We start from the raw sequence: 15,912 nt of genomic DNA on the forward strand, positions 1-15,912 counted from the left end.
TAAATATAAACCTCCAACATGTTTTTCCAGTTGCTACACACACACACACACACACACACACACACACACACACACACACACACACACACACACACACACACACACACACACACACAAAGAGAAAGATATTTGTGAAGAACTAAATAAAAACTTCCAAATCAGTTTTTACAAAAGAAAATAATTTTGAAAGATATGGAGCATGCATGCCCACACGTATTACCAGATATACAAATATCAGAAAAAGAAGTACAGTACAGGAAGTGTTAAGTAAATTAGGCAATGGAAAAGCATATGGTCCTGATGAAATTTCAGGTTGGGTGCTACATGAATGTGCAGAAGAGTTAAGCAGACCATTGTATTTAATATTCAAGGAATCCTTAGGTCAAGGTAAACTACCTGATATTTGGAAGAGAGCTTGACTTACGGGATATAAATTATAATGGCCATTTTATAGAAATAATTGGAAAGTAGGATTACTGCAGTAGGTTGGTTAGCCCATGCTGCAAAGCTCATGTCAAGAGTCTTTCTGCACTATGAGAAAACCACATCAGTGATCTTCTCTAAAGTTTGAAGTTTTCTGAATTTCAAGCAGTTTGTGGACACAAATGCTTTGAATTTTAGAGGTTGCACTGCACAGTCCATCCTTTGTTCATCTTTCTTCATCAGCATCAGTTGTACTTCCCCTCCATCTGTTACTACATTTTTATATTTCTGTATAGTATTCTCTTCCTTCCCTATCTTAGTCCCCCCGTCTTCCTTCCCTACCTTAGTCCCCCCGTCTTCCTTCCCCATCACATACCTCCCCTCTTCCTTCCATATCTCAATTCCCCCTTCTTCCTTCCCTATCATAGTCCTGCCCTCCTCCTCCCCTATCTCAGTCCCCCCTCCTTCCTTCCACATTACAGTCCTCCCCTCTTTCTTCCCTATCCCAGTCCTCCCTTCTTAATTCCTTATCACAGTCCTCCCCTCTTCCAGCCTTATCACAGTCCCCCCTCTTCCTTCCCCATCGCAGTCCCCCCCCCCTTTTCCTTCCCTGTCACAGGCCTCCCTTCCCTCTTCCTTCCTGTCACAGGCCTCCCTCCCTTCTTCCTTCCCTGTCACAGGCCTCCCCTCCCCTTTTCCTTCCCTGTCACAGGCCTCCCCTCCCCTCTTCCTTCCCTGTCACAGGCCTCCCCTCCCCTCTTCCTTCCCTGTCACAGGCCTCCCCTCCCCACTTCCTTCCCTGTCACAGGCCTCCCCTCCCCTCTTCCTTCCCTGTCACAGGCCTCCCCTCCCCTCTTCCTTGCCTGTCACAGGCCTCCCCTCCCCTCATCCCTCCCTGTCACAGTCCTCTGCCCCCCCCTCTTCCTTCCCTGTCACAGGCCTCCCCTCCCCTCTTCCTTCCCTGTCATAGGCCTCCCCCCCTCATCCTTCCCTGTCACAGTCCCCCCCTCTCTTCCTTCCTTGTCACAGTCCCCCCCCTCTTCCTTCCCTGTCACAGTCCCCCTCTCCTCTTTCTTTGTCATAGTCCCCCCCCTCTTTCTTCCCTGTCACAGTGCCCCCCTCTTCCTTCCCTGTCACAGTCCCCTTCTCCTCCTTCCTTGTCATAGTCCCCCCCCTCTTCCTTCCCTGTCATAGTCCCCCCCCTCTTCTTTCCTTGTCACAGTCCCCCCTCTTCCTTCCTTGTCACAGTCCCCCCCTCTTCCATCTGTGTTACAGCCCTCCCTCTTCCTTCCCTGTCATAGGCCCCCCCCCTCTTCCTTCCCTGTCACAGTCCCCCTGCTCTTCCTTCCCTGTCACAGTTCCCCTCTCATCCCTCTCTGTTACAGTCCTCCCTCTTCCTTTGCTGTCACAGTCCCCCTCCCTCTTCCTTCCCTGTCACAGGCCCCCTTCTTCCTTCCCTATCACAGGCCCCCTCTCCTCTTCTTTTCTTATCACAGTCTCTCCACATCCTTCCATCATCATCTACCCAATTTCTTTATACCTTCCATTTTAAATTTCCCACATCTTTATGATATCTTTGCCCTCCCCATATACATTCCCCTGTTGGTGTATCTATCTATCTATTGCCAGATGCTTTAATCCTGTAAGGGGTGACCACAAATTACCTCCATGTCTCCCTGTCCCCTGCCATTTTACTGTCCTGCTCCCAGCTCACACACCCCCTCTTTCTTATATACCTCTCCACTCCATCCCTCCATTTCATCCTTGGCCTACCCGTCCTTCTCCCCTCCTCCATCTCACTCACGTAGACTCTGCTCGTCAGTCTCTCACTCTCCATCCTCTCCATTTGGCCAAACCACCTCAGTGTGTATCTCCTAATGCTATCTGTCACATCCACATCCACGCCACAATGCTCCATCACTTCCTGATTTGTCAGTCTCTCTCTCTTCATGTGACTCCACAAGCTCCTTTCAAAAAATTCATATTCCTTCCTTGTCAGAATTTGCTGTTCAACACCATGAAGCCTTTCTCACGAGGGATGGCGTACATCTGTCAAGATGTGGACCTCATGATTGACTGCTTTGTGTCACTCTTCCGCATCCTCCCACACAACAACGAGGCACTCAAGGTCTGCCTCAACCCCAACCCTAACTCCACCTACCACTTTGTACTCGTTAGCTCACTCTACAGGTAAGTTGTTTCTCATGTTTTGTTTTTGTGGTTTTTAGGTAATACAGGATTGGATGATGGATGAGTGTATGGCTTGTTTGATGGAAGATACCTAGTGGTCTAATTGTCTAATTTGGCAGTCAGCATTAAGATCAAGTGCAGTGTGCATTGGTTCATGTCCTCCAAAAATGGCTGGTGGTGTATGCTGTCAGATGCATAAGAAGAGTCTGGGGTTGGACAAAGCAGTGCTTGGAGATTGGTCATTAATTGATCCTTCGACTGTAGCTAAGGCAGTTGATAAGAGTAAAATAAGAAATACTGTGGATATGTTTGGTGAGGGAACTGAAATGTTGAAAGTGTCTGAGATAATTGGAGTGAGATTAGTAACGGATTTAGAGATGTTGTAATAACGAGTGCTGTGTACCAAACATTTAGTTGAAGAGTGTGATTCTGAACACTTTACAAGGGACAGGGTGATGTCTTTGACCATAGTAAATATGGTGTCCTGAAAATGTTTGTTCAGATAATGATAGTCATGGTTTGATTTGTATTTGAGGAACCACTGATGCAATATTTATTGCTAAGCAACACCACAAAAAGTTCTTGGGTAAGAAAATGGAAGTTTTACCTTGTTTTTGTTTACCTGAAGAAAGCTTTTGACATGGTTCTTAGGAAAATAGTTTAATGGGCAGTGAGGAAGTTGGTGTTGAGGAGTGGATTGTCAAAATGAAGATACTTTATGAAGATCCAAGTACTCAGGCAGTTGGTGACCTGGCAGAGTTCTCACTGTATATTTGATTGTACCAAGCATCTGTTATGATCCCTGTTCCAATTGTTATGATGCTTGAGGCACTGTCAAAAAACACAAGGACTGATCATCCATGGGAGTTGTTACATGCTGATGGTGCTGATTGCGGAGAATGAGAGGGAGGCCGTAAAGAGATTTAGAAGTTGGCTAGATGTAATGAAATCAAAGGGACTGAAAGTGAATATGAATGAAATAGGTGTGTCTGTGTGCTGTGTGTGGGAAGGGGTACTGGGTACAGGTCAGTCTTACGCAGTATTTACAAGAAATGGGTACATAAACTGTGTAGTGATGTCAAGTTCAGCTGCAGGTTAAAGTAGGCCTTTAGTGCACTGTGTAGTTATGATAAAATAGATAAGGCTAGCTGTATCAGGATGGCAGTTATGTTGTCTTATGTATCAGAATAGACTTTGCAAACATGTAGACTTAGGTATCAGGATAGACTTGACAGATTGTTGTCATAGGGTAGGGAAGAATGGGGGGGAATAGGGGTAGATGGAAAGATATGGGAACTGTTATCTCTCTTGACATTGAGGGACTTTGCCTCAATAACAAGGGCAGATTTTATGTTGTGTGTGTGAGAAGAGTAATGCTGTATGATAGTGAATTTTGGACTGTAAAGGAGGAGGATATGCTTAAGGTTGTGCATAGACATAATAATGACCAGATGGATGTATAGTGCAGGCATACCCAATATCCAGGGGTGTTGTGTACCGGTGGAAGTGTTTGGACAGCGAGTTGCCGGACGTCAAAGCAGTTTTCCCCATAAGATACTGAAAAGCCAGAGATGCATTCCAGGCCCAAACCCAAACTCTCATATACCTTACCCAATCAATAGACACTGACACAGAAACACCATAGGTACTGTAATGTAATTATTCTCATAAACAGTACTATTGCTAAGAAATGGGACATTAAACATCACATACAAGCATGTTACATTAGTTTACTGATGACAAACAAAAAATACATAAGTCTGTGTAAAAAAGACAATTTTTTCCTACTAGGTTATTGCCAGGGAGTGTGCAGCTTGCTCAGCTGCTGCCTGGGAATATTGGCCTGGCTCAGTTGTTGCCAGGGGAGGTGGATCAGATGGCTGATTCAGCTGGTGGGTGGCTGGTGAGGACTGTGGTTGTCACCTGGGGTATGGCAGCATTTCAGGCAGTGGTCATCACCTTGTGTGTGGCAGTGAGTCAGGCAGTGGCTGCCACCTGGGGTGTGGCAGTGAGTCTGGCTGTGGTCATCAGTGCAGGTGTGACGGCAAGCCGGGTGGTGTTCACCTGGGGTGAGGCAACGAGTTGGGAGCGTTTAGCACCCGCGGCTGTGCATCATCCTCTTGCTGTGTTTGTGGTGGCACAGGCTATGTAGCTTAAAAGAGAGTCTGGACTGGGAAGGAAGAAGTGATAGGAGACAAGGCTGAAGGATGGGGCTTGAAAAATTCAGACACCTTCGTCTGCTTAGAGACAGACTTCTTTTGGCGATAGAGTTCTTCACAACAAGAGATTGTGCCAAGAAACCCATTTCCACACCCTGAAGTTTCTCTCAGCATCTGGGTCAAGCTTGAAAATGATGTCACAAGCTTTGTTGATACTTCTCAAGATAGACTTAAGCTCTGGAAGGTTGATGGTGGTTGTACCTGTAGCCAGGTGCTTGGCTTTCTTGATGATGGTACCGGTGGTGGAGCGGGGAGGACCAAGGGCTTGACTGATCTTGGCAGGGCCATCTCTTGCTTCGTGATGCCAAATAACAATCAAACTTCATTGCCAAGATGGTGGTCATGAGGGACCTCTTGGTGACAGGCTGCGCAGAAGTTGAAACTGAATGTTTTGGAATGGGGATGGTGGTGGTGGTGGTGCAGCGCATAGTGATGCAGGAAGGTAAGGTGGTGGGAGGTGCAGTGCTGAGATCCATTCAGGGCAACAGACACAGCAGGAGTAGATGAGTGCGGGCCAGACAAGCTGTGTGCTAAGTTGGGGTGGGGGAGGGTAGGGGGACGAGGAGGGAGACACACGTGGCAACGCTGAGCATGGTGAGGCCTGGAGGAGAGGTGGGGGGGTTGGGGACACGGTGAGAAATGAGGGGATGGAGGGAGGACGGGGAGAGCCGCACACATCACCACATCCACGTTCGGACATGCACATTTCAAACCTAGGGTGCAGTGGAGTGTTTGGACTAGCGAATTGACGGCTGTTCGGATTGTGGGTATGTTCCTCAATTTCTTTTGTTCATTGTAGCAAGTGTTCAGTAATCTGGGTGCCAGATATCAGGGTATGCCTGTACTTTCCAGAATGAAAGAGCTGAAAATGATAGAATTGCATATGTACTGCTGAGAGATTGGCTGGGAATAAATGACATTGGTGGTGTGATGCATTAAATCTTTCCACCCAGTTTTTAAGTGAAAGTAGAGTCTGTGATGTTGATGCTTGAGATAATGATCAGTTTCCCTTTTACAGAATAATAACCCAACCGAGATTGCCATGGTGGCCGCAGATCGACATCGTTTACAACAAATCGAGTGAGCTGCGGTCGATGTTCACAGAGACCCTAAACAAAGTGACTCAGGGCTGCATTTCTCACACGCCACTCAGAATGGTACACGTGAGTTTAGGGTTCTAGTCATGCAGTTAAACAGGATGAACCAAAAGCTGGGACACACACGTCCTGATAACATCACAATGTACACCTTGGCTTTTGGCCCACCCTGTATATCTGTCTAGCTTTCTGTAATATGTGTGCTTTCTTTGTGTACGTATCCATTTAGTTTTTCAGTTTTTCTTGGTGTATGGTTGGTGGGGGTGCTCACCATCCATTCACTTGATGTGGTGCTGTTCTCGGGTGCCTGCCCTTTCCTCGCTTCCTTCCTTCTTCCCCTCCTTCCTCTTCTGTCTTTCTTTCCTTCAGTCATTCCTCTTCCTTCTGTCTACAGGTGGCTCTACACTGATGGTTTCCTGTACACCAGGAAACCATTTACTATGCTGGGTGGTAACCATATAACCAAATTATGGCACCTGGTGGCTTAGTGAGTAATTAAGGCGCTCCAATTGGATAGAGCCGGTGCAGGTTTATATCCAAGGGGTGATTGGGGTTTATTGCTCATGTAATGCCACTCAGGGATGAGTGAGGCTGGTCATTCTCATCTTAAATGTCAGGACCAACTTGACTAGCCCCGAGCTCTTAGGCTTCTCATGGGACAACACAGGATTAGTTGATGAATGGTGAATGAATGATCTCGGTGTATCTGGGTTGGTTGAGATTTGTCTTGACAGACTAAAAGTCAAGTAGACGTTACATGAAAGCCAAGAACCTCCTGGAGCTTACTGGAATCTGAACAAGATTGCTTGACTTGATCTTGACTGTCATTTGCTCTTATGGGTGTTCTGCATGGAAGTCAAGATGAAATAATGATAATGTAAAGAAGTCTTTAACTTTCTTGAAAACATTCAACATTCAAACCCATTAGCTGTTTTATTTTTCATTTGAACAAGATTATCTTTTCATAACCTGAATAATGTGTTTTAAGTGTAGCCACATTAATGAAAATGGTAATTAGCTAGTTTTTAACCTTTTTACCTGCTGTGAGTTTACTGTTCTATAGAAAAATTATCTTGTGGAAGTTTGAAAATTGTGTAAGTGCAGCCAGAGTGATAAAAATTTCTATCACCTCTTCCAGCGTCTAGTGTTTATGCATATTCCATGTTAGGTTTCTCATGTATGTTAATAGGGAAGTGTTTTTTTTTTAAGATATTTAAAAAATAAGAGATCTTAAGATGTAAAGGCAAACATTGATAAGGAAAAGTTGTTAGGGACGAAACCTCGTTCAGTCTGAGGACATTTTAATGTATAGTTTGTCTTGCTACTGTCAAATTAATCTATTTAGCTTAATAAACCTCCCCAAGTATTGTAGGGCTAATGGGATGTACCCAGCCTCTACAGCAAGAAAGTCTCGCCCAAGCTGAATAATATTTTATAAAAGGGTAGTCCATCCATCGTCCAATTCTTTGTTGCCCCATGAGGAGCGTAGGAGCCCGGGGCTAGGCAAGTTGGTCCTGACATTTAAAGGGATCGGCCTGTTGAAAATAGCCGAAAATTGCGGGTCCGGGTGAAGTTCAGTTATGCCCATAAAAATAATCCTTCAACATTCCCTCATATGCCTGTGAAATATTACTGCTGAAAACCGAATAAAAATCAGTCAATTTTTACCTTACTTCAAACTTTTGTGGTTCGTCTGGGAGTGGGGCAACATGGGGTGAGAGGGTGTGGCCTATAAAATGACCACATAAGATCACACACCCCAGAGAAAACTGTCAGGCACCGGAGTAAGAAGGGTGCAGATGACAAGATTGACTACAGTGGTGGAGTCTTCTGAGTCAACTTGGAGACGACGAGATCAGCTAAAGTGTTCAGGATGTCTCAGTACAGGATGGAGACAAGACATACTACATTTTGGGGGCCTTCTTAGACACCTTGGAGGTGATGTCACCCACTCCAGTGTTGGGCCCTTCCGAAAACAGCATGGAGACGAGGCAGACTACAGTGTTGGGGCATTCTGAGACACCTTGAAGATGACACGGCAGAGTACAGTGTTAGGGCATTCTGAGACACCTTGGAGATGACAAGGCAGACAACAGTGTTGGGCCCTTCTCAGTACACCTCCTGGTAACAATGTGTTCTCAAACTTCTTGATAAGCTCAGAAACTTTTGGTTATAGGAGGTTCTTTGATATACCAGTCAAAAGGGTGTGAAAAGTTCTTTAAGGTACCCCAGGCTTTCTATTCTGCTCCGCCCCATTCGTGCACAGCATGTTTGCAAAGTTGGGGAAACTTTGAGGGCCATTTTCTCAAAATGTAAATTAAAGACCTTTGAGATCAATAAGCTCAATTTTTTTTTTTTTTTTTTTTTTTTTTTAATGCGAGGAAGAAGGAACCAAAGGCCATGAGCCCGCAATAAGAGTTCCCTTCAGGAGAAAAAATACAAGAGAGAGCCAAATTCAAGATCCATTCATTTCGAGATGCCTGGACACACTGCGTTTGAAAGACTGGAGATCATAGGCAGCAGGAAATACAGACAGAGGGAGACAGTTCCAGAGTTGCCCTGTTGCATAAATGAAGGACAGGGAGTAACAGTTAACTCTTGCATTGGAGAGTTGGACAGAAAAGGGGTGAGAGTTTGCTGCTAGATGGGTGCTACTCGCCCGTCGTAGAGGTGGAGGAATGCATGCAGACAGTTCAGAGGAGCAGCGACCACTGAGGTAGCGATAGAAAAGAGATAAAGATGCAACAGTGCGGCAAAGAGACGGAGGTTGAAGGGAGTCATTAAGAGAAGGAGAGTTAATGAGACGAAAAGCCTTTGACTCCACCCTGTTGAGAAGAGCTGTATGTGGGGAGCCTCCCCACACATGAAAGTTGTACTCCACACAGGGATGGATAAAACCCCTGTATAGAGTCAACAATTGTGCAGGGATAAAGAAAGAACGGAGTCGGCTTAGCACACCCAATCTCTTGGAAGCAGATTTCACAAGAGATGTAATATGATCTTTCCAAGATAAGTCCCGCGTAAATGAAACCCCAAGCATGTTCAAGGATGATGCAGGATTAAGCTGAATATTATTAAACATTAGTGGGTATACCTGTGGAAGATTTTGATGGGTTGATAGGTGTAAGAACTGAGTCTTAGATGCATTAAAAACAACAAGATTATTCTTACCCCAGTCAGAGATACGAGCCAAGTCAGACGTTATGTGTGCCATAGCCTCATCCCTTGTTTGTTGAAGTAACTGCTGAGATGGGCGTTGCGGGAACCGAATGGAAAGGTGAAGGGTGGAGTCATCAGCGTATGAGTGGATAGGGTTAGATGTACAGCTTAGAAGGTCATTGATGAATAAAAGGAAGAGAGTTGGTGATAGGACAGAGCCCTGAGGAACACCACTGTTGATAGATCTAGGAGAAGAACGATGGCCGTCTACAACAGCGGCTATAGAACGACCAGAAAGGAAGCTAGCGATGAAGGCACAGATGGAAGGATAGAAACCGTAAGAGGGCAGTTTGCAAATTAAAGATTTATGCCAGACTCGATTGAAAGCCTTTGAATGATGTCAAGTGCAATGGCAAAGCTTTCGCCAAAGTCCCGAAAGGAGGATGACCAGGAGTCTGAAAGGTAGGTGAGAAGATCGCCAGTGGAGTGTCCCTGATGGAACCCATACTGACAATCCGAAAGAAGCTTGTGATAGGAATGATGCCTTAAAATTTTTCTTTTGAGAATTGACTCGAAAACTTTTGAAATACAGGACGTTAAAGCAATTGGACGATAGTTGAAGGGTTGGGAGTGGTCACCCTTCTTTGGGACTGGCTGAATGAGAGCAAACTTCCAGCAAAAAGGAAAGGTACAAGTTGACAGACAAAGGCAAAAGAGTTTGCCTAGGCAGGGTGTAAGCACAGAAGCACAGTTCTCGAGAACAACAGGAGGGACTCCATCAGGCCCATATGCCTTGTTAGTATTGAGGCCAGTGATGGCAGAAAATACATCAGCTGAAGGCATTTTTATGTCAGCCATGAGGAAGTCAGAGGCGGGAAATGATGGAGAAACAGCACTGGAATCGTCTAGGGTGGAATTGGAGGAGAAAATCTGAGCAAAGAGTACTGCTTTATCAGTAGAAGAAATACCTACAGAGCCATCAGAGTAGAAAAGAGGAGGGAAGGATGATATGGTCAAGTTGTTAGAAAGGTTTTTGGCAAGGTGCCAGATGGAGCAGGAAGAATTCGAGTTGGAGAGTTGAGAGCGTTTAGTATGGATGAAATTATTTCTAGCCGAGTGAAGAACAGCCTTAGCATGATTCCGGGCAGAAACATAAAAAAGGAGGTAGTCCTCAGGTGGTGGTGCCGTGGCCAAAGTGCATGGCTGAGATGAAGAAGAAGTGGCTGTGGTGGTGCCTGGCTGGGATAAACAATAAAACGTGAGGAAGTAGAGGGCTGGGGTGACAGAGGCCAGTACGAGAAGGTTGAAGGCTGGGGCGACAGAGGACAATGCAAGGAGGTCAAGGGCTGTGGCGACAGAGTGGCAGATGTCATGGGGGGATAAAGGACATGATGGAGGACTTCTTGGGGATCCTTTTTGACTGCAGCTTGATCGCATACTCATGCCCCTATCGTAGGTAAGCGACCATGTCATTGACAAAGATGTGCTGCCGATTAGGATGCTCGCAGTAGTCAAAAAGGATGTCTACTGCATCACAAACCTGCTGGAGCCTTGGGATTTCTGCCACTTCACTGTCATCATCGTCCTCCTCTTCCTCTTCCACTTCAGGCTCTGTGCCCATTGCAGTCATGGACTCACAGTTTCCCTGTTGGACAGAGTCTGGTACCCGGAGTCCATTTCCAGCCATTCGTGGATTGTATTCTCAGTTACCTGTTCTCTTGCTGCTTCAACACACCGGCCGAAGTCCTGAGCTTCGAAGCTGGTAAAGTCAGCAGTGACCTCTTCACCCATGAGGAGCCTGTTCCACCTATGCTTAGGCATGAGTGCGGAGAGTTCCTTCCAAGCCTGTTTCCAGTTGTAGATTGCAGACTTGAGGAAATACTGCTTGAAGTTGGTCAAGGTCCTCTTCTCCCTGCTGTCCATGCCTTGGGCTGCCTTCCCCTTGTCCTCGAATACAGCCATCACATCTTCCATGTACCCCTTGCGATACAGCCACTTCGTTGCTGCAATAATACCGTGGTCCATGGGTTGCAAGATTGAGGTCAAATTAGGGGGCAAGAACATAACCTTAATATGACTTCTGTCTCCAACCAATTGTGTCTCAGAAGGATGAACAGGAGCTTTATGAGGGAGCAGCAGAGCCTTCACTTGATCACGGGCAAGGCCAAGACTCTCCTTTTGATAAGGAATAATTTCCTTTACAGGATGATTGTAGAACCAGTGTTTGAAGATCTTGGCTGTAAACTAAGCCTTCAGCGAGTGGAAATATATCGCTGGGAGACAATCCATTAACCCCCAGAGACAGCGTGGCTATTTAGTGTGCCCTGCTACAACAGATTTCGGACGATGGGAGCCTTTTTTATTGGCACAACACAAAACAGAGACGCGCTGTTTGCTTAACTTATGACCAGGTATCAACTTCTCGTCAGCCAAGGTATGAGTCGGCACAGACCTGAAGAGCAGACAAGTTTCATCAATATTATAAACTTGATTGAGACATAACTCTTCTTTGTCAATCAGGTTTTTAAGCTTGGTGCAAAACTCATCTATTTCTTCAGTGTCTGCATCAAGTACTTCACCACAGGTCATCTTGCTGGACAGCCAGTGTCGAAGTTTTAACTGAGTCAACCAACTTTCAAATGCCTTAAAATCTGTGATCCTCAGTTGCTCAGCGAACATGGTGGCAGCAGCCTTTCAGCACGACGGGATGCACAATCCCGCCACTGGCGCGCTGTTGTCAAAACCACGTCAGGCAGGCATTATCGAGTTCACAAAAGCATGGCCTGGCCATCATCGTGCATTCGTGCTGTCGCAGTCTCACCATGTTGACCCTAAAAGAACATCTTGATGCAATGTTTGTTCTTCCACAAATCCTGCAGTGTGGTCTGGGGTATGTTGCAATCGCAGTGCACCATCAGCTTTGTGATGGTCCAGCCTTGCTTCATCGTCTCAATTATCTTCATCTTTTTCTCCATGGAGAAAATGATACTACCTCTCTTAGTGGGTGGTGGAGGCATCATCAAGAGAAGGACCAGGACAAAACACAAGGCCAGCAGGACCTGCACCAGCCAGGGCACCACCGCATTAGCCACAAACTCAGCTTTGACTCACAACTGCGGTACTATTAAGAGCACTTTCAGGCCACAGGTGAGGCATGTTAGGAGAAACAGCACAGGGGGGTGGGAGTAACAGCACTGGGTGTTAGAAGAAATAGCACTGGGGGTTGGCACTCACACTCATAAATAGTACAGTACACGAAAATTTTTACAGTAGCAGTAGAGCACTAGGATATGATCACTGACAGGCCATTAGCTTTGCAATGCAATTCTGTACAGTACGCTACATCAAATGTAGGATGTCACAGCGTTAATAACAGGACCAGGGTTTTGCAACACGTGATCAAAAGAGCGGAACTCACAGATGCATCTTTACAGAACAATGTCCACAGGTGAGAGTGAGAGCGCACGTGTATTCTTGGTGCACTGAGTAAGGCGGATTCTGATTGGCTGGTGTGTAGCAGGCATTTTCGTTGGCTCCCGAGTTTCAGGATTTCTCCTGTTCCGGTTGGCTACTGCTTACGAGTCGGTTGAGACCCCTCAACGCTGGATATTGCATTGGACCGTTGGTTGCGTCCCGTTTCAGCATCCGGATGTTGCGTAAAAATCGCCGGATATTGCTTTAATAGAGCCAAGACAGCTGTGCTGGATATTGCGTTGGGCCAGATACATGTATTGTGGTGACAGATAATTGAGAGTTTATCGTATTTAGAGTGGCTGTACTACAATTGATGTTTAATATGGATGGGAAGCTAAGCCAAGTGCCAGAAACAGTTAATTACTTCCCATCAATTGCTGTGTGAAGTTAGGTTGCCTGTAAAAGGTCCCCCCCCACTTACGAACAGGTTATGCTCTGAGAAACTGCTCATAAGTTGATTTTTTCGTAAGTCAGAAATGCATGTAACCTGTTAACTGTGCATCGCGGTTTTTCGGAGGTGTCCATGGTGCGCAGACGTTGGGGTAAAAATGAAATTTCTCAAAGGCCAGATTTTGTCTTAGGAATTGAGAGAACGCAAGCCAAAGTATGTAGTAACAAAATATTAGCTCAATATTTACCTTGGTAAAGCCATGGATAAACATCGAAGTGTCTGATTCTCTATTGGAATGTATGGTTTTCGTTTTCTTTTTCAGTTTCAGTTTTGAAGGCTCAAACATGCTTGCATGGGTCGGCCTTGGTCACCATGGCACTATTTTCGATATTCACCTGCGCAGCCAGGGCTGTATTGAGCAGTCGCACTCGGAACAGCCCAGGCTGTATAGAGCAGTTAACAGGTTAATACACCTAACCAGCAGAACATCATAGCCTAGCCAAGCCTTTTAAATGTGCTTAGAACACTTACATTGGCCTACAGTTGGGCAAAATCATTAACACAAAGCCTGTTTCATAATAAAGTGTTGAATATCTCATGAAATTCCATGTAATTTATTGAATATTTTACTTAAAATACAAATTCGTAAGTTCAGAAATTTGTAAGTCGACCATTGGTAAGTGGGAGAGGACCTGTATAGAGTATTAGAGAACTTTTTATTTTTATTTATTTTTTATTATATTTTTTTTAGTATACTGATTAGTAGTAGGTGGTGGCAACCATCATCCACTCACTTGATGTAGTGCTGCCTACTTCTTCCTTAACCCTTGAATAGTAGCGTTGTCAGCATCACGTGCCTACTAGCGATGTCTGGAATCCTGACAACATTTGGGGGTAGAAATGTACATATACGGATGGTACAGTTTATTTTAAAAAATTTTCACTTAAATTAGATGCTAATCTTAACTCCAGGAACCATGAACTAAATGTATTTAACTAAAACAACATTAAAAAAAAAAAAAAAAAAAGTGTCAAAATGACAAAAATCCTACATCCTTGTAATCTTTTCACCACTGCCAGCCACAGTGTTGCCTGATGGTGATGACTTGTGCCACACATGAAGTCCAGACATCCCCTGATATGCTCCAGCCTCCCTAGGCCTTATGCCACGCAGGTTGCTGTGCGCCATGCTGAACAAAATAGGCTGTGTTTTGGACACCTCCTAGCAGGAATCTTCCTCGTCTCCCTCCTGGGCAACAAGCTTGCCACACACAGAACAGTCTCGATATTTACAGAAAAGAAATAAAAAAAAAAAAATGAAAAATGTATTGAAATAACACGAAAGCAAATAAATTGTGGACATTAGAAATCCAATACACTGGATGTAGCAAAGTATATGACAGTGACATTTGTGGAAAACAGGAATAAATAATGAATTATAGCAAAGAAATGATAAGATATGATAATAATAAAATAATTAGAACATCTTCCACTCATCCTAAGGACAAGCAGCACCTGTTGCAGTACAGGTACAGGTGGCGGGCACACAAGCTGTCTTTGCACCCCCTGCATTACAGGATATGTTTCATAGGCACACTCACAAGGTCCTATTTTAAAATACAGTTAGTTTTTCTGAATACTGAAAAATCTATTTTTCCGGGAAAAAAATTCGACACATTACAGGATATGTTTCTTAGGCACACTCACAAGGTCCTATTTTAATAGCATTGTACGGAATACCGGACAATTGGCTACAGCAGACGAGAAAAAAATGGGAGCAACACAAACACACCTCACACACACAGGACAGTACAAACTGAGATGTCATGGTAGCTGAGCACTGTAGGCCTTGGAGTGTCTCCTCCACAACGCAAAGTAGGCCTGAATTCGGAATCCTGGACAGCGCTACTGAATTAGGGTTAACCTCTATCATTCTTTTTCTGTGCTTGCCCTCCTCTCTTCCTATTTCTCCCATCTTTCCTGTCACTTCTTATTGCTTTTCTTTCCTTTAAAGGTGACTTTACATTGAGTGACAAGCCAAATGGTTTCCTGTAAGCCAAGAAACCATTTACAATGCTGGATGGTAACCATATAACCAAACCATACATGCTCCCTATGTGTCCACAAGTGGGTTGGTGGAGGGTTAGTGCCCCTCCCCGTAAAACAAATAACTCAAAGTCAAATGGCCACCCCTTACGGGATTATGGCGTCTGGCAATAGATAGATAGATAGATAGTTTACTGATGGGGGGGAAATGTTGATTTTGGACGATACTGTAATGATAACTGGTGAAATTGTTAACACCCAGTCCTATATTTCCTACTTTGAAATCTTTGAAATGTAAAGAGCCGAGACTTGTCTACCAAAATTTAGGACATTCTTGGGTGATATTATAAGTTTGAAAAAACTCCAGTTATCACTTTGAGATTAAACCTGTGAAGGCTGTCACTCTGACTGGGGCAGGCATCAGGAGTTATTGTTGTTTTGGCTCCACACACACCTGACTGTTGACCCAGTGACCCGCAGGCTGAAGTTGTCCTCCTGCAGTCCACCATCCCCTTTTTGGAAGATAGAGAGTTGAAACATTTCTGTGAACTTGAAGGGCATCTTCATAACCAGGTTATTGAACAGTCCATTTATATAAGTGCTGCTGCTTGAGGATGTCCCTCCCCACAACCAGGAGTGAAGGGATTAATAATATGTTAAGTGTTTTAACATACCCTCTGACTTACTCACACCCATCCTTTCTGTATCTTCACTAGCCATTCATCAAGGATAAGGGGAAGAGCAAGGACAAGAGCTCTGATGAGGCACCCAGCTACAAGAACCTCCTGCTGTGGATGGTGCGCCTCATTCATGCTGACCCCATGCTTATGCTCAATGTAAGTGGCATGTGTGATTGCAGCACTATTGCAGTACAGTGCCATTAATTACCTGTTAAGCCTGGGGATATCTTTTT

General features: G+C 44.9%; 1 protein-coding gene across 1 annotated transcript in view; it reads left to right on the forward strand.

Annotated features, from left to right (window-relative positions):
- The window catches only part of Nf1 (neurofibromin 1), a 509,668-nt gene that overhangs the window by 76,615 nt on the left and 417,141 nt on the right, over positions 1–15,912 (forward strand). The window contains exons 10-13 of the mRNA XM_080275751.1: positions 2,423–2,613; positions 5,851–5,995; positions 11,845–11,874; positions 15,734–15,835. Of these exons, the coding sequence (XP_080131877.1) occupies positions 2,423–2,613; positions 5,851–5,995; positions 11,845–11,874; positions 15,734–15,835 (468 nt within the window). The remainder of the gene's footprint in view (positions 1–2,422; positions 2,614–5,850; positions 5,996–11,844; positions 11,875–15,733; positions 15,836–15,912) is intronic.

This window comes from Coenobita brevimanus, chromosome 62, assembly GCF_032717465.1.
Source record: "Coenobita brevimanus isolate Jiangsu-jjx chromosome 62, ASM3271746v2, whole genome shotgun sequence".
In the NCBI taxonomy this organism is placed as follows: domain Eukaryota; kingdom Metazoa; phylum Arthropoda; class Malacostraca; order Decapoda; family Coenobitidae; genus Coenobita; species Coenobita brevimanus.